This window comes from Mchenga conophoros, linkage group LG17 (genome assembly GCF_057382185.1).
Source record: "Mchenga conophoros isolate Kocher_MC1m ecotype Shallow Benthic linkage group LG17, M_conophoros_male_GT1.1, whole genome shotgun sequence".
NCBI lineage: Eukaryota > Metazoa > Chordata > Actinopteri > Cichliformes > Cichlidae > Mchenga > Mchenga conophoros.
In genome coordinates, this window is record NC_140542.1 from 39,750,017 (window position 1) to 39,768,292 (window position 18,276).

Below are 18,276 nucleotides of genomic sequence, written 5' to 3' on the forward strand. Positions count from 1 at the left end.
AAGAGCACGTGCCAAAAATACAGCTTTTATTGAAAACAAATCCTAGCAAAAGTTTTAATTTGTATTTTTTCCCCTCTCGGTGTTATTTTCTAACTAGTGTAAACTTTTTACGGTCCCTCTTAAGCATCTACGCTGAAGCCGGTTTGTTGATGAGCTTTAAGAACTATATCGTCTAGCGGAAGACTATGCCTGCTTCCGTTTTTTTGAGCCCTTTTGTTGCTAAATGTTATTACTATGTGTCTGCTGCGAAAACATTGCTTTCTAATAATGCGTGCGTCTGGTGTGTCGCCGTGCTAAGGCAGAAAGCGCGACCTCTTGCGGTTGAAAGGCGGAGGTGTAGCGCGGCGGGCCTCATCATCGCGGCGGACCAGCGGGACAAAGCACTTGTTCAGAGACCGCTCACTGCGCCTCTGTGCCGGGGACAGACGGCTGCTACAGACGGAGAAACCACTCCAGCGCTGCTTTCAGATAGAGGTTTACTTTAAACGGAGAAACGCATTTTTCTACGGGCGCTTTAGTTTCCCAAACAGCTTCACACTTTTAAAGGAAGGAGAGTTTTGACAGGAAATAAGGGCGGCCACTGGTCAAGTTTCTATCCCCCCCCCCCCCTTCGGCGACCTCAGGTAAGATAACCGTGAGGTGGATAGAGGTAATGCAGACTGTGACTTTTTTGCCTCTAAGAAGTGAGGTAACTTTCTTTAATGTCTCATAAAGTTGTTCATACTTGCCGCTGTTACAGCGAGTGTCGGGTTTACATTCGTTACTTCGACAGGTGGGCTAACGACCCCCGAGTCCTGCTAGCTAGCTTACGCTCGGTACATAAATCTGTTTAAAACTACCAGAATCCCTCTTGTTCGAAAGAGCGCAAAACCCCGCCTGTATTGATATCACGACGAGTATTTAGTTTGAAGTAAAATAAATCACGGTTAAATCCAAAGTACTTGAAGCATGTAATCAGTTAGACCGCTGTGTTACCTCAGTGATGTATGTACCCAGGTTAGCGCTTATGAATATAAATACATGTGTGTGTGAAGTTGTGCTTTGGCCATGCAAAATACTGCACACCTTACAGCGCCTTGATCTTATCATCCTTCATATTTAAAGCAGAGCTACTCTAATGGCTGATCCGACTCTTAATGCAACCTTTATTAAGACCGTGTAAGCGTTGTAGACACCGGGGGTCTGTTGCTTACCTCCTGCTTCAGTTTGCCTACTTTTTCCTCAATCAGCTGGTTATTCTGTAAAGTCATTGTTGGAGGTCCGTGTGCCTGTCTTTGTGTCTCGGTCTGGCACGGGGAGGGTTTTAAAACCACCAGGTGAAACGCGTCCCTCAAGCTTTTTTCGTGTTAGAGCATTAAAAGAAAGCTGTGATTATTCCCCACAGATTTTATGGTGCAGCTTTGTCAGTGGGTGTTTTTGAGCAGGAAGTCTTGGCTGACTCCCGTGTGAGTGTGCCAGTGGGTCGCAGCCTACATCGGGCAGGGGTCTAATAGTTTTTGACAGATGTACGGCATGTGACTGTATAACTGGAATTCCTTCATGAGCGACGGATGATAGAGACTCTGTGTTGTAGTGGTGCTCAGACTGTGGCTGGTGGGCGTCTGACGTGACCTGTGACTTCGGTCCAAGCACTGCGCTCTCTGCCCAGCCTCAAAACGAGCCAGGCAACCCAGTGTTAGACAAACACGTACTGATACTGCTGTCGGTGTTGTACTACTCCTGCTACAGTAGTTACACTGTATCCAGGCCAGTACTGGGAGAAAAGGTCCCCAATAAGTAATCCCCATGTTTTTGTGGGCTATAACAATCATTGTGCTGCAGCTACAAACATCTTTCTTGTTCATGTACAAGCTCTCAATCTGAAGTAGTAATAGTAGTAGTAGTTTTATTATTTATTTAAAACAGAGTATTTTAAGTGTGTAGTGGCTTGTTGGCTGATTTCTTCCTGAGATGACCTGAGGTGCTCAGCTTTTGCTTGTGCAATCAAGTGGAAATTTTAGGGAGAAGCAATTAAATGTGAGGTAGAAGTCACGCAGTCAGAGCTGAGTGGTGTGGACATACAGAAATTATTTTACTGCTACAATATAACCTGCATTATTACCATTGCATTAATAATATCCTACAGCACTGATATTGCATTAAAGATGTTTATTAAAGCTATTGTCACCATATTAACCTTTTTATTACATATAATTATTTTATACACATTGCATGTTTGTGCTCATTCAGAGTTGATGCTCAGTCTATTAAAGAAGGTTTTAAGCTTTGTGAAGCGCTGTGTCTTCACAATCTATTGTGTAGGTGACTTGGAGCACAGAAGGATAAACAGCGTACACGCTTACAAACACATAATCCTGTCAGGCCAAAGGCCCCAAATTCATTTAGCTTCTAACTGCATTTCAGTTTGCTTGGTAACAGATGACAGAAGACCAGTCAAGAAAGGACAAGCCCTCTAGACCATCTAGGCTTTAAATTTATTGCCATGTATGGAAGGTGTTATAGGAAGAGGAACTTCGGTGTCTGTTTTAGCCATCTAACATGTACCATTTACTGTAATCAATGTATTTGATCTGTAATCGACGTGAGAAGGGGCGTTAACCCCGATGTTATAAAAGCATTTTCAAGTGCATTCTTAGGAGGAGACGTGTGCTGATGTGATGCTGCAGACTTCTTCTCCTGTGTTCATTCAAACTCATTGTTTGATTGCATCTTCTGGGCCTCTGTTGGTTTGTTTCATTGCTCAACATTTATTGAGTTGGGGACAGTGGGCTGCTGTAAAAAGCTAAATTACTGATATAAACAAACGCAGTAGCAGGAACTAAACGAGCACCCAGCTGAGAATAAAGGACATGCTCATCCACCTGTACCCCCCTCTTTCTGTTTTTCTGTTTTCTGCCTCCGTCCGTGCAGGAGCAGCACAGAGGAGCCCTTGTTTGATCGTCCCCGGACACTGCCCCAATTTCTTTCTCTCTCTCTCTCTAACTTTGGTTTCATAGCAACACTGCTCCCGTGACGGGCAGCCTTGACTTCTTGCCCTCCTGCTCCTGAAACAAAGACAAGAAGTTATGGAGGGCAGGAGAGAAGCGGGGGAGAGAGTTAAGAGACAGGGCAATTGTATGGGGGTTGAAGGACACGGAGGACCGAGGGAGGGTATAATGGGAAGGTGTCTGAGATGGAGGCTCTGAGGCGAGACCTCTTCTTCCATTGTGTTCACCCGAGTCCCATAAAAGAGAGCAAGAGTTATGACACTGTGGGCAGTGCCAGGGACTGTGTCTCTCTCTGTGTGTCTAAACTTCTGAATGACTCGGCATCTTAGGCTTTTCCTTCTTTTCTTTTTTTTTAATTACCAATAACCCCCCCGAAACATCTCAGCACAGAAACGGAGTAAGAAAAATGTCAAACATGCTCTTCCACCGGCTCTGTACGTGTGTCTACATGCTGTTTTAAATGAAACTTGAGATCCGGTTACACTTTATTTGTTGAATGACAATGCTAACTAATGAGTTGCAGGTGTAACGCTTTGTTATACTCGTATTTACACCACACACAGAGAGAGCACAGTTTTCAGTAACATAAAGGTAACGGAGGCCTCGAGGTCTTCTGCAGGAAAGCTGTTTACGTGCCTTTCAGTGAAACGTGTTGGCCTCCCACTCCCTGTACAGCTCGGCGTTAGAAGAATGGGGATTGTTATGTCGTAAACTGCGGCCTTGCAAATCTCTGTGTAGCAGAAAAATGTTTAGCTGGATACTGAGATGTGAAATATTCAAATTGTGGACATCGTGAGGCTAGAGACACTTCCACAGCCTGTAAAGAGGCAGAAAGGAAAGTATTGTTGTTTGGATGCTCTCCCTGTCCTGGTACTGACGTCTCCGTACTGATTCTGACTCGGCTGCTTCACAGACCTCATAACTGCGGCTATTCCTCTCATTTTTTTCTCTGTGTGTCTTTTTCTATGTGATCTGTCCAAGACGTGATTTTCTCAGCCAAACAGGAGAAAACTGGATAAACAAAGCTTAGTTGTGCCATCATAAAACGCACTCCCTTGTAAATGGTAAAACATTTACACTGTCCTCGTTTGCTAGTCACACCTAGTTTTCCCGTATCTGCTCATGTAGCGTTGCTCATATCAGTTCAGCTGAAACGCAGCTCAGGACGGCTCCTCCCGCCTGTGCGCCGTACATGTTGATCTCTCGGTTGCTGACGGACTTTTTGTGTGTTTCTCTTTACACTTTCAGACGTCTTTGAGCGATGTTTGACAAACAGCATTACGAGAGTCCGCCGGTCTACAGTCCCCCTTTCACCCCTCCACCCAACAATGGCTTTGGGCCTGCGGCGAGCTTCCATGGCCCTCAGAGCGACTACAACGTGTACCCACCTCCACCAGGATCCTACTACATGGAGGACAAGCCGCAGCACTTCTACAAATGGCTGTCACCTCCTGGGATCGTCAAAGCCATGATGGTCACAGTCATAGTGCTGTGTTTGGCGATATTCGCCTGTGTGGCTTCCACGCTCATGTGGGATATCCAGTACGGGTACGGCTCGGGAATGGGTTACTACGGTTCTGGGATGGGCTACGGCAGCGGCTACATTGGAGGCAGCTACGGCTCGGGCTACGGTGGTTACGGCGGATACGGAAACTACTACGGCTCCGGCTCCTACATTTCTCCTTACTCGGCCAAAGCTGCTATGATTGCCATGGCAGCCATTAACTTCGTAGGAGCACTGGCCTTCTTCATTGCCAGCTTCTCTAAAACCAACGCAGTCCGCAGCAGAAAGTACTTCCTGGCTGTCTTGATATCCAGCGTTTTGATGGCTGCCCTGCAGGTAAAACTGCTTTTAATTTCCCATGTGCTCTTTTTTTATTAACACACACAGAGAGGAGTGCAAGTACTTTGGTGAATGATCTTCTGAAAGCATAATATTCATGTGAAAATTATGTTTCTCAACACTTTATTTGTCTCCTCAGTGTTTGCCAGGTTGTGCTATCATAACACTGTAAAATATGGGAGTGGCAAATAATCAGTAAAGCAAAGAAGTCTCGACAAATTCAAACTAGACAAGGTACAAAACTAAATAAAAACACCTTTGCTGGACAGTTTTAAAGCTGTAAATATATTTTTACTAATTTTCTGGAGATAATAGAAGAGAACCTTCATCTGATGGAGCGAACTCTGACTCTGTGCTTCTGCATCACTGAGGAGACTGAAACACAGGAGCCCTGTACTTTAAATAAGTCAATTATTTACAAAAGCTAGCATAACACGGTGAATAATGTACCTGAGCACTCAAAGTGCTTTACACAGCATGCCTCATTCACACAGGTGCTTTCTGTGTAGCGTTCACACACATTTACACTCCGATGGATGCAGAGAGCAACTTGAGGTCAGTATCAAGGATATTTGGCATGCAGACTGCAGCAGCCAGGGATCAAACCACCAACCTTCCAGTTATTCGATGACCCGCTCTGCCTCCTGAGCTACAGCCACCCCAACGTGACCCGAGCTCCCTCATAAACCTCCCATTTAGGACAAAACCTTTTGTAGTCGTTCTCATCAGCTGTTTGACAAAAATCCCCAACTCCCCTGCCGAAAGAGCTCAACTTTATCATCATGCAGCTAAAATAATTTTAGCTCAAGACATATACTTAAACTGTTGTTGCACAGACAGTAAAGCTTAAAGGGAAATTAATTTACAGTCATCACTGAATCTCTCACACACACACACACACACACACACACACACACACACACACACACACACACACACACACACACACACACACCATGTTTTCATATCTTTGTGGGGACATGTCATTAACACAATGCTTTCCCTAGCCCCTGAGCCTGAGCCTGACCCTGAGCCTGACCCTGAGCCTGAGCCTAACCTAACTGTAACCCTGACTCGAAAACCACATTTTGAGCCTCAAAAATGTCTTCAGACTCGTGGGGATTTTGGTCCCCACAAAAATATGAATAGAGGGAAACACAAACAGATTGTTTAGCTTCTGAGTTTAAGTTTGTAATATTGGGCCTGTAGACGGTGTCGTTGTCCACTGCAAACAGCTGATAGTCGTTGTGGTACCGAGCTCAGTGATGTAATGATATAATAAGTCACATGCACAGATACGTACATGGACAGCAAGCATGTCTGTGAGAGCTCTGCTCTTTCAGGTTAATTCAGGTGGATAGTAAACTGGAACTCCATTAGGATAATAAAGTGTATTTTTAACATAATCATATCATCATCAGTATTTTCCTGCAAGCTTCCCATCTCACACCTACGCCGACAGTCAAAACTGGGAATGCCTTTCTTTGTTATGAATAGTATTTAAATTTGGATGTTTTCTAAAACCCGAAATACCAGAAACATAATTTGAAGCCGAATACTTCTACTCTTCGCTCTGTTGGACCGCTGCATACAGATGTTAATCCAGCACACCATTACGTTTATTGAGCTCAGTGTACAGAGCACGACTCTGGAGCCAGTGTGAAAAGAGAGAGTCTGACTTTCTGTGCTGACCTGGAAGCTTTCACTGTGATGATTCATTCATTTACTGTTAACATAAATGTTTGTTTTTTAAAAATGATTCCACTTGATTTGACTATTAAATACATACTTATGAAAGCCAGAGAGCCAGTGAACATTTGTTAGTCCAACGTGGAAGGTGTCTGTCTCCTCCTTGTACTGTGGCCTTTGGACTCACAATGTGTTCTCCACACATGTGATAAGATTGCTGCTGACTGTTTGCCATCATGTAATCTGATGCTGCTGCCTCTGAAACGCCTCTTTCACTAATCAGCCCTCAGATGTCACATGTGTCTTTACTCTTACACTAAATATGTCGGTGCACTGTTTCTGTGTCTTTCAGGGCATCATAAACATCGTCTACATCGTGGGGGTAAACCCCATGGCCCAGAGCTCCTCCAGTATGATGTACAATCCAATGCTCATGATGTGCCAGAATCTTTACCAGACCAGTTACTCGCAGATGGGAGGAGTGGGAGGCTTCCCCATGTACAACCAGTACCTGTACCATTACTGCTTTGTGGACCCACAGGAGGTCTGTAGCTATATTAAATGAAGGATTTGTTTCCAGGATTATTTAATGATGACGCTGCCCGATGAACCTGTTTATTCTGAAATGGTAAAAAGTCTGCGAGAGGTTTTCTTGATTGATTTGTTTTTTGATTATTTCTGTGTTTATCAGCCGTTTATTAAAAGTGAAAATGGTAACGACTTCAGTTGTTTTCTGTTATCTGCTTGTTAAAACCTGTTCAAACTGTGGTGTAAGTGAGATTTCCTTCTCACATTAGTTCTGTGCAGCACTGTGACTCGTAATGTTGCCACACATTTGTACTTTTTGTACCGGGATAAACCAACTTTATCTCGGCGCTTATCTCTTTCGTGATGTACTCAGACTCATATTCTTGTCGTTACCAGGGAATTGCAATGGCATGTGGATTCCTGGTTGTCATCGCCTTGAGTGTTGCTGCTTTCTTCGCTCAGAGGACAAGAGGGAAGATCTGGCGCTACGGCAAACCGAATATTTACTGGGAAGAGCCTCTTGTTGGTGGGAAGGCCTCAGAGGGCAGAGATGTAGAGGACTGGGTAAGAGACAACAGGATGGCGGACACAGTTTAATAAGGTTTAAATGGAGGATTTAAAAAACTAAATCACATTTCCTTCCTGCATTCCTGCATTTCCTTTGCCCCAAACTAGCCTAGAGTCTATGCATGCAGAGCTTGGAGTCAAGTGAGCAGGATCACGCAGAGTTTAAATCCAGCCTCAGGTGGAGCACAGTAATCACGACAGATTTGATAAGATGATGAAATGCTCAACCACAGCGGGGTTTGTTTTGTGTCTTTTGCATAAACGATTAAGCCGACTTGCTTTACCTCTCTGTCACAAATAATGTGATTTGTTGCTAAATGGCAGCGAAGTAGGTGAGCAGGCAGCTGCCAGTGAGGTAATCTTCTTGTGTAGATAGTCATCAGTGATAATGACAGGTAGGCGATTGTGGTGACCTGTAAATAGCCAAGCAGAGACTTGCACATACCCTATTTTAGTCTGTTGATTACCCCTGCTGTTTGTAACATATAACTTGCGTCGAGAGACAGTTGATTGGTGTTGATCGCCAGTTTACTTCTCTCATATGCTTTTATTGCCTGGCTTTATGAGTTCACAGTCCGAGAGGAGTTTCATGTGTGATGTTGTGAAAGGTTCAGCAGGGAAACAGTAACGCTAACGCTAACGTTTCCTCTGACCGAGTCACTTTGTTCAGGGTCAGGATGATAGCAATCGGTGATTGTTTGCAAATGGCCTACAACCTGGTTTCAGTCTGAATAATCATTAACCACCCGAGGAGATGGTAAGCAGGCAGGTGGTTTGCCTCTGTGTTTTTCTAAAAGTCAACAGCCTTTCAGTCATGTAGGACCAGGAACTGAAATGTGGGAGTGCTGTGTAAGAGATTTAATTATAGTTCGTAACCAGCCGTAACAGGATAGTCTGATGAATTAAGGATGCAGAGAAACGTGCACTTTTATCTAAGAAATGTTTTCAGTCACGTAATGTACTGCAGGTTTCCGGCACAGCACCTCATCACACTAATGGTCTTTATTTCCTGTTCCCATCTAGTGTTTGTTCAAACATCATCCACTCGAATGTCAGAAACGCAGATAAATATACAAACATGGCACATAGCAGATACGTGCCAGCTACAAAAGAAAGAAACCCAGATTAATTATGATTAAACAGGGCACAGTGGTTCACACTGTTGCCTCATAGCGAGAAGGTCCTGGGTTCAATTCCACCATCAGGCCTTTCTGTGTGGCGTTTGCATGTTCTCCGCTGCATCCTCCCTCTCGCCCTAAGACAGCCGACGCAGGCCGCACAACCAAAACTAAGACTGCTACATTCTCGCCTAATATCATTTGATTACACCGGTGTGTCGAAGGACGCTGGGAGTCACAGTGTAGCTCTTGCAAAGATACCTGAAGTTCCACCAAACAGACGTGTTGTACTGGTGAATGATATAGAGCCGTTTGTTGTTGAGAGAGCTCGTCCTTCCCGACAGTGTAACATAGCGCGCAGAGGTGTACAGGCAGGGTGGAGTGAATGAGAAGAGCCCACAGTGACTAGCACTGCTGCCTAATAATGGAGCACAGTGAAGTCATCAAGCTCGTTGCAGGAGCAGTAATGAAGTCTCTTCACTGGAACAAATTTCTCCGAGAAGTCAAAACACCAAAGTATATTTTTAGTCACAGAAGAGTTTGTACAGTCAGAAAGATGAATCTTAGAGGATTTAATGATCAGTGGGAGCAGATAATTATACGTTTACAACATATATGATCTGTAGTCTGTGCGTCAAACTTCCTGCATGAAGACTGCGCTCTACATGAAGCACATCGGCCAGCGTGTGCCAGTGGCTTTCTCCTGTCCTTACGTTCCTTATATTACTATCATTATGATGATCACAGCCAGTCACATTCACACTGCAGGCTTTTTTTATTACTTTGTTGACACACTACCTGCGTCGCTGCCACAGAATGAGTCATCGGCCTCGTTTGGCTCCTTTAAGCACCAGGCGAGTGACAGTCTAAGGCTGTGGTCGGTCTGAGATTGGACCCGTCTCTGTTGTTGAGCTCAGGGAGGCCTGGCTCGCTCTGATGACCTCACACACAAGCTGCATTCAGCTGGCCCGAGGTGGTGCGCTGCATTGTGTGTGCTGCATGAGGTCATCAGAGTCGGTTCCTGCAGGGCTGTCTGCAGCATCCTGAGCTGCTTCACAGTTAGAAAATGTTCTATCAGGACATTAAGCAGCGTGAACTCAACATTATAATGAGAAAATATTGGTGAGTTGGAGAGCAAAGAATCGGTTACTCTTCCACATTTTCACCTCGTGTCTGAGTAGTTAAATCTCTGATTAGTCACTGCTCTAACAAGTTTCTGTAAAGACCATCATCTCTACTTAATTACCTCAAATAAAAGGTTTATAAAGTTATGCAAGCCGACCTTTCCCGGCTGACACAGACACATCTCCTGATTTTCTGCTTTTAAGCCTTAAGAGTCTCCATCAAGACTCTGTTTCTTTGTCTATGCCCCCTAATTCCTTCCTTTGTTGACATGCACTTATGCCTCATTTATACTGCTGCTCCATGGGTCAGCGCCTCCTCATCAACATCCAACATTGCCTGCGAGACATTTTTTTAATCTTCCTGTCAATCTTTGCCTCCTGGCTTTGCTTCAGCAGGCCCAGCACTCTCAGACATTCTTACTGTGCTTGCGCTCACAGCCGCTGTGCTTCTCACTGAGAGGACATTGTTGAGATTCTTCCAACAGGATTCTCCTGCAGCTGCACGAAGCCCTGCTCGCCCCCACCCAAGCGCTCCACCCAGTGTGATTATTGTTTTTTAGGGGCAAGGCTGATGTTTAGCTCTCAGGAATTTAGCGATGTACCACCTAGAGAGCGGAAAACCTGGTCGATGTTATCACAGGAGTAGAGCTGTGTACGGTGGTTGGTTAGTAAACCCTCGGTGCGAGGTAGTAGAGATAGTAGAGCGCGTTTCAAGGCCTTTGTTCGCAGGTCTAATCATTGATACACTTAGTGGCTTAAACACTGACCGACCCTGAGGCCTTCACTGTGAGGAAAGCCGTCATGCTGTCACCTGACCTCACAGGAAGGACTTGGAAATACAGGGAAACGTTTCGACTCCTTTTGTTTAACGACAGACAGGAAGGGCAGATCCGTTCCAGGTGTCCGTGAAGACGTGAGAGAGTAGAAAGAAGTGAAGCATTGCTGTGTATGTCATTCACTGCTTTAGGTTTTAAGGATCAGAAACAGGCGTCAGTAAAACAAACAGTATTTTATTGCAGTCTGAAAGAATTGGTTTATTTTTGGTTAGGCTTAGTTTTGATTTATAATTCACCTCCTGTAGCTCTCCTTTGTTTTTGCTCTCCTGAGCTTTTCGTGCACTGCGAGCCGAGCTGCTCAGTGTGGAGTTGGATTGCAAAGTGCAATTTTATGCCTGACTGCTCACTCAGACTTAAAGTACTAATTACTAAACTTTTTCCTTCATCTCGTTCTCTGTGTCTTTAAAAGCCATCATTGAAGCCAACGCTTTCCTTTATCACTTTCTACTTTAGTATATTTCACTGCTTCAAAGCTTTTGCTAAGTAGAACTAGTAAATATTACGAATGGCACAAAACAAATTCCCAGTAGATGGTTTTGGTGCATCCGATGTGTCAGAGGAGAAACGAGGCCGTGTGCTGGTCTGGTCTTTGAGTGCGTCAGCTGTTTGTTTGCATCTGCTGAACCTGCTCTCTCTGCTTTTTCCGTCCTGCTGAAGGTGAACAATGTGGAGGAAAGCCGGAGTGTTCAGGATGCCCCGACCCTGCTGGTGTCAGAGAAGGGAGGCGGGCCGCTTAACGCCTCAGTTAACAGCGTCGTCTCCTACCCCCCACCCAAGGTGGAGAGCAGCTCCTACAATGACGATGCGTACGACAACAATGAGTAGGTGGTTCACTTTTCTTTGAATACTTATCTCAACACCGTGAGCTTGCAGATATTTGTCTGCCGTGTATAGTATATACTCTGTATTATTATTATTGTAGATTGTTATTCTTTTCACACAGTCCCAGAACCACAGAACTGTTTCGTGCTTCCTGATTTGTGTCACTTCAGTCAGCTGTGTGAGATCACTAATAAGAACACGCACTTTACCCTGAGCTCAGGACTTATCATTGAACATATTTATTGTATCAGAGGAAGAGAAAAGAAATAGATTGTTACAAAATATCTTTGCCACAGATTCTTTGGCTCAATGATGCAGAATTAATCTGTTTATATTTTCCTCTTCACATACATATATATGTGTATATATATATGTATATGTATGTGTATATATATATGACTGTGCTGTTAACAGCACAAAATACACACACTTTACGCTGAGTCGATGTGGTTCAAAGTGCAGATTTTCCTCACAAGGCAAACAGAACCTGTGTTTGATAAGCAGCAGAGATGCAGTGTGCACAGTTGTTTTTTAGGAGCTTGTAATATCTGTGCCATTGGATTTGGATTCCTCCACAAATCCCCACAAACCCATAAAATTGAATGTGTCTCTCGTTCTCATTATTAAAGAGCTGTAGCTGCTTCCTGGTCACTGAGAGCCTCCATACGGCACAGAGTCAGATTGTAGATATGAGCAGCAATAATCATAAATGGGTTAGTAAAGGTCTACTTTTGCCTTCCTCCATATGGCGTCTGCCCGGGGCATTTAGGAGCACTCTTTTAGTATTGTGATTATAATGTCGTTAGAGCTTTTTAATCTTTGGTTAAATATTTTTAAAATGTTCGACTACACCTTTCTGCACTGTGAAAACTAAAAAAGCTAAAGGAAGCTGAGGGAAAAGGAAACAGGGTGGCAGCACACGCGATCGTCTTTTTTGCAGTAACTCTGGGTCATATTGCACGATGAACAGTCTGCTTTTTTAAATCTTAGCCTCATAATGCAAAGTTCCCTCCCCAAATCTCTTTTACATGTAATTCCAGTCTAGCTGCACAATGTAAGAAAGTAGTATCGATCATTAAATCAGAGATCAACATGGAAAAACTCTGCTGACGTTATTGATTGGTTTTGTCTGTTTCATGTGCTCCTATCTGCAGCGTCAAGCACGTTATGGTTTAAACGCTGCTGATCTTTTCCATGTGTGGGATGATGTTTGCCATTACTGTTTCCCAAACTGATGAAAAACACAAATGCAAAAATCTCCTTGGTGAAAAACAAAAAGCTCCGAGCTCTAAGCTCTTCTAAACTTATAATCATTACCCCCTCGGGGGGGGTAAGCCCGTGAAAGAAGAAGCCGCGTTCTCATGTCTTTTTTCTGCAGGTACTCTGAACGGACAAACAGCCGACCATTGGTCACAGCACACCTCAGTCAACAGAGCCATGATGTGGACATTTTCTTCCACAGCGGGGGGACCAGCTCGAGCCCCTCAGAAGAGACGGGCGGAGGCCGCAAACCCTCCGCAAACAGGGGCAAGAGGCGCAGACGTAACCCAGAACTGGACGAGTCTCAGTATGACACGGAGTACACCACGGGAGGAGAGACGGGCAATGAACTGGATGCAGAAGAATTGGAGAGGTGAGAAATAATCTTCCACTTTATCTGTGAGCTGCTCACTCACAGTCTGGATTAGAGAAGAAAATGTCATTAGGCAAAAAACTCAGGATGGGGATTGCAGCCGAATGCTGTCGTGCCCTCGGGACCTGACCTATATTCTCTGACACGACTTAATTCCTAAGCTCAGAAGACCATGCACAGTACCTTCATTTAGGGAAAGTGCAGGGAGAACATCTCTTGATTTGAAACATGTACGTTTAAAATGGTAAAGTTACAGACACTCAAAGGACGAGAGGCCACGGCGTTTCCCTCGCTCTGTCCAGGAGAGCAGTTAATCCTCTAAAGCATGCCGCCTCACATGAGCTGTACTCGGCCATAATTAGAGAAGTGGGACAAAGGTACAAGGTCCATTATAGAGACAGGAAATTTACACTGTGCATGGTTACATTTATTCACACTTTCAGTATCCCAGAGGGAGACATTTAAAGTTGAACTCGCCACAGCTGAACTTTCAGTGTTTCTGTGCTGAAGGAATATCAGTCATTCTTTTATGCTGGCTTTGATCACTTGGCCTGGACGCTGAGCAGCAGCTCACCTTTTGCATGAAAGAAAGGGCGTGAGCGCTTTACACCTTTAATGGCCTTAGGGCTGCCACAAACGATTATTTTGATAGTCGACTAGTCACCGATTATTTTTTGCGATTACTCGATTAATCAGATCATCATCCACTGGACATAAAATGTACAGCTTATTGCACCAGCAGCATCTGCTCTTATATAACTATCATTAGCTTACAGCTTTAAGTGTTTAAGGTCTGTGCTAACTAAAAATAAAGACAAGATGATAGTTTATTAAATTTTAATGAAATTTGCAGATTGTTTCGGTGAAGTTTAATAAACTCCTTGCTATCTAAAATCTAACAGGACACCGGAGTAAATTCTGGAGCATCTCACACTTCTGATAATCAGCTGTCTGCTTGACGTTTATTCAGCTGTGTAAAAACTATAACTTTAATCTCAGCCAAACCGATTTACTCAGGAACAAATAAAATACTGAAAAAAGCCAAACAATAACATTTTAAGTTATCTAAGTGACTTATATATCATGTTTAACCTGAGTAGCGAAAGACGGCGGTGGGTTTGAAAACGATTTGCCGGGAGTCCGGTGTTCTCACGGCTCTAGTGACCTAGCCCCCGGCTAGCTAACGAGCTAGTGGGTAACAGACGTCTCCGAAAACGTCGGAGCGCTTTTGAAAATATGCGGTGTCTTGATAAACTGAGCAGATATTTGAGGTTTACACAGCTACATTCTCGCCTGAAAATATGTTAAACGTTTATTTTGTGACCCAGAAAGAATAATAAGAGTAATATTAAAACTAACCAGCTGCCGCCATTGTTATAAACTGAGCTGGGCTGCGCTATGAATTCTGGGACACAGCTTCTTCTTCTTCGGGGTTTAACGGCAGCTGGTATCCTTGTACATGCAGTGCTGCCATCTTCTGTTTCAGTCTGTTATTACACTCTTAAATCCTGCTACTTATTCCTGCGTCTTTTGTGATCTTACAAAGCTTCAAACGACGCGTCGACTATTAAATCAGTCGTGGACGATTTTGATAGTCGACTAATCGTGGCAGCCCTAATTGGTCTCCTGATGCTGGCTCTGTTTCAGGATCCAGTTTAAAATGTCAGCACTTGTCTTAATGGTTTGGCGGCACCTTATTAAACTATCACGACACTGAGGTCTGTGAGCCAGCTGCTCTTGGATATTCCTAGATCCAGATTCAGTTCTAGTTGAGCTGGATTTTATTATAGAAAAAGCATTGTTTTACTTAGTTTTATTTAATGATTTTTAGCGTATATTTGCAGTTGATTTAGTGACTGTTATTATGGTGCATATGCTTATAAGCTGGTTGTTTTAAATGTGCTGTAGAAGTAAACGTTTACTTGACTGATGGAGTTGATAACTCTGCATTTTGATTGGTCGAGATTTATTTGCAATGCTGATGTTTGTCTTTCTTTCCTTTGGTGTCTCTCCATCACTCATTCCTCTGCACCACCTGCCTCCCTTCATTCTTTTCCTCCAGCATGTACCCAGAGATAACATCGGATGATCAGCGACACGATTATAAGAGAGAGTTTGACGCCGACCTTCGGGAGTACAAGCGGCTGTGTGCTGAGATGGACGACATTAACGACCAGTTGAACAAGCTCAGCCGGCAGCTGGACACGCTGGACGACACCTCAGCCAAATACCAGGTGAGATGAAACCTCTCCTCAGAAAGTCACGACACGGCTGAGCTGCACGAGCCTGGACACGGAAAGGACACTAAAGCAGGATCATAGAGAAGCTCCCTCTCAGTGGAACTCCTTTCACATAATAAATCATCGAATTTCCCAGAGGAACCCACCCGAGGGATTAATAAAGTTCTATCTTATCTTAAATACGATCCTGGATCTGCAAAGACGACAAAACAAACATTTACATTTGTTCTATATTTGACGTATTTATTGTGTTTGTCACTTAAAAAACTGCGATGATAAAGTCCGCCTTGGTACCTACTCGGATCGACTCGCCAAAGTTTTCAGGGTTTTCCATCAGGTCATCGTACCTGCGATCCGAGCAGGTACTAAAATGTGATGTCGTCAGACTGCACGCCACTGATTGGCTGGTCAGTGGCGTTATTTGCAGAGTCACGAGTTGCGTTCCCCGAGCGTGACGAGGAGCCACACAGACTAACCCGGAGTTTATATCGTCGCCTCAACGTTCGTGACGCATACTAATTACGCAGTCGGATGCGTTGCTATAACAACGATCATGCACATTAGCTGGTTTTCAGTTGTAATGGAAAACCAGTCGATCCGAGTAGATACTAATGGAAAAGCGTCTATATTAAGCTCCGAGAGTCACACGCAGGAGCTTTTTCCATCATTGCTCGTTGGCTTTTAGAAGCTGATCGGTCCCCCGCTGTTATAAATATACTAACCTTTCTGAGAATTGTTACAGGGAGTTATGCTAATATCAGAGTTTTCCATTAACTGTCAGTTTTTGTACAGTTCATTTCTCGGATCACAACTCCAACCTGTCTGACTTTGTAGAGTCTCTCGACTTGGCCTTTATCGAGGGTGAAGAGTGACTCAGAGCCACTGTGTTAAAAAAGTCATTGCTTATTAAGCTCTCTGTGCATAAAAGACACAAAATGTGAGCTTTAATGTTTCCTTTGTGTATGACGATCACACCAAACCTTATAACCTCTGTGTTATTCCTCAGATTGTAGCTGAGGAATATAACCAGCTGAAGGACCTGAAGCAGGTGAGGAGACATATCAGGCATTTTTTATTAACTCACCTAAAACAAACATTATTTATTATTATTAAAGACCTTTGACCCAAACCTGTGTGGAGTTTCTGTTTTAACGGGCTTTTCTGTGCTGCGTCTGCAGACGTCCGACTACCAGGCTAAGAAGACAGAGTGCCGCCGGCTGAGACACAAACTGTTCCACATCAAACGCATGGTGAAGGACTATGACAAGAACCACTGAGCACCCACTCTCCCCACAGCACACGATACACTCCAACATGCCACAAAGACTCTGTGACCTGCTGAGACCAAAGTTAAAGGACACACTCACGCTCACACACACACGGGGAACACGCTGCAAGTTTAATGATCTACTGTAAACAAATAATCGCTGATTTTGGGAGAGAATGAGGGGAGGAGCCTCCGGCCTGTTTGGCCTCAGTGCTTGCAGGGTACGGCTACTCCTGAGGATCAAAGGCTGCGGTTGGAGAGAGGCGGTTTGAAGGTCACCTAATAATTAGTCGCCCGAGGTAACGCTTTGCTCGCTTTTCTGCGTTTGCTCTCCGATAGGCGACTTTTCTTTGTTTTTTCCTCCACAGATAAGAGTCGGTGATGTTGTAGGTGAGCAAACACGCAGCCTCTGTGTGGCCGACGAACATTAGCTGAGGGTTTCTCACGTCGGCGTTCGTAACGACCTTAAATGTGGCTGAACTTAACAGCTTTCTTTTACCGTTTTTTTGCTTTTGTCGACACTGAGATTTTTATATTTTTTTACAGATGTTGTGACACCAAAACTGGCCAACAGGCTGTGTGTGGCAGTGTTGTATTGTGCGTTCTTTTAACGAGTCGTGCTCTTCGTATATATCAGAACAAATTTACAGTTGGTCTCTAAAACCTGGAGATTCATTCGTGCTTGTACATACTGTAGGCTCATAGTTGTGTGTTTAAACTATGCAAATTAGTCAAATTAACCACAGTGTCTGTATGTTTTCATCACACTCCTGAAAAACCCGCCTCGCTGTTTCTGTCGATAAGCTGAACTCATTTGATTCTTTGCCAATGAAAACGAGCTTTAATCCTCAGCGTTTGTGAAAATCTACTGTACACCTTAAATTCATGTAGACTCGCTTGTGATTCGTCTTGCATTTGTATTTTTATGAAGAACATTGTTGTCATTTTAAAAACCATTTGCGAGCCATTTATTTTTGTAAGAATTTATTTTCTTTGACGCTATTATAAAAAGACCATTTTTGTAACTGTGTACCTCCATAAATGATGTTGTCTAAAAAGTATTGAATTTAGTGAATAATAAACATTTCTAATTCTCTATTTGCTCTGGAGTGCATGTGCAGCGAGTTGCCAGCAGGGGGAGCAGGAGCGCTGCTGATGCAGCAGTCAGTGAGACTAATGTGAGCTAATACTGCCCTCTGGTGGTGCGTTTCTGTACTTCCCTGCTTCAGGTTTTAGTCAGATTTTTATTTCTGTTTCAAACTTTTCTCCACTTCTCTGCCGCCTGCTGGAAATCAGCTTCTGGCCCAATTGATCCTAATCCGTTCCTATCATAAAGATTGGCTGTTGATCCATCAACAATCCTTCAGTTTCAATATTTTTACCTTGTGACACGGCGCTCCAGCATGCTGGAAATTGCTTAGGCTACGTTCACACTGCAGGTCTTAATGCTCAATTCTGATTTTTTGATCAAATCTGATTTTTTTTGTCTGCTCGTTCACACGATAAATAAAATGCGACAGCAAACGCGCTCTATTGTGAACGCTCAAAGCGCCCGCATGCAGAAAAGAAGACGTCACACACAACGCGCTCTGTTTAGACCCAGACCAAACAGTATTGTGTGA

The 18,276-nt window shown here is 43.9% G+C and overlaps 1 protein-coding gene across 2 annotated transcripts; it reads left to right on the forward strand.

The window, feature by feature from the left end:
- Positions 1–351: 351 nt before the first annotated feature.
- Positions 352–17,746, forward strand: LOC146555961 (occludin). Of its 2 annotated transcripts, XM_085252763.1 has the most exons (9): positions 352–623; positions 4,236–4,827; positions 6,872–7,063; positions 7,444–7,611; positions 11,350–11,513; positions 12,893–13,147; positions 15,210–15,381; positions 16,394–16,435; positions 16,566–17,746. In XM_085252763.1, exons 2-9 carry the CDS (start codon positions 4,249–4,251, stop codon positions 16,662–16,664), a joined length of 1,671 nt encoding a protein of 556 aa, XP_085108889.1. In that variant the 5' UTR covers positions 352–623; positions 4,236–4,248; the 3' UTR covers positions 16,665–17,746. The 2 variants fall into 2 exon arrangements, with proteins under 2 accessions (XP_085108889.1, XP_085108888.1); XM_085252762.1 differs by lacking the exon at positions 352–623 and having other exon boundaries at positions 4,112–4,827.
- The last annotated feature ends 530 nt before the right edge of the window (positions 17,747–18,276 follow it).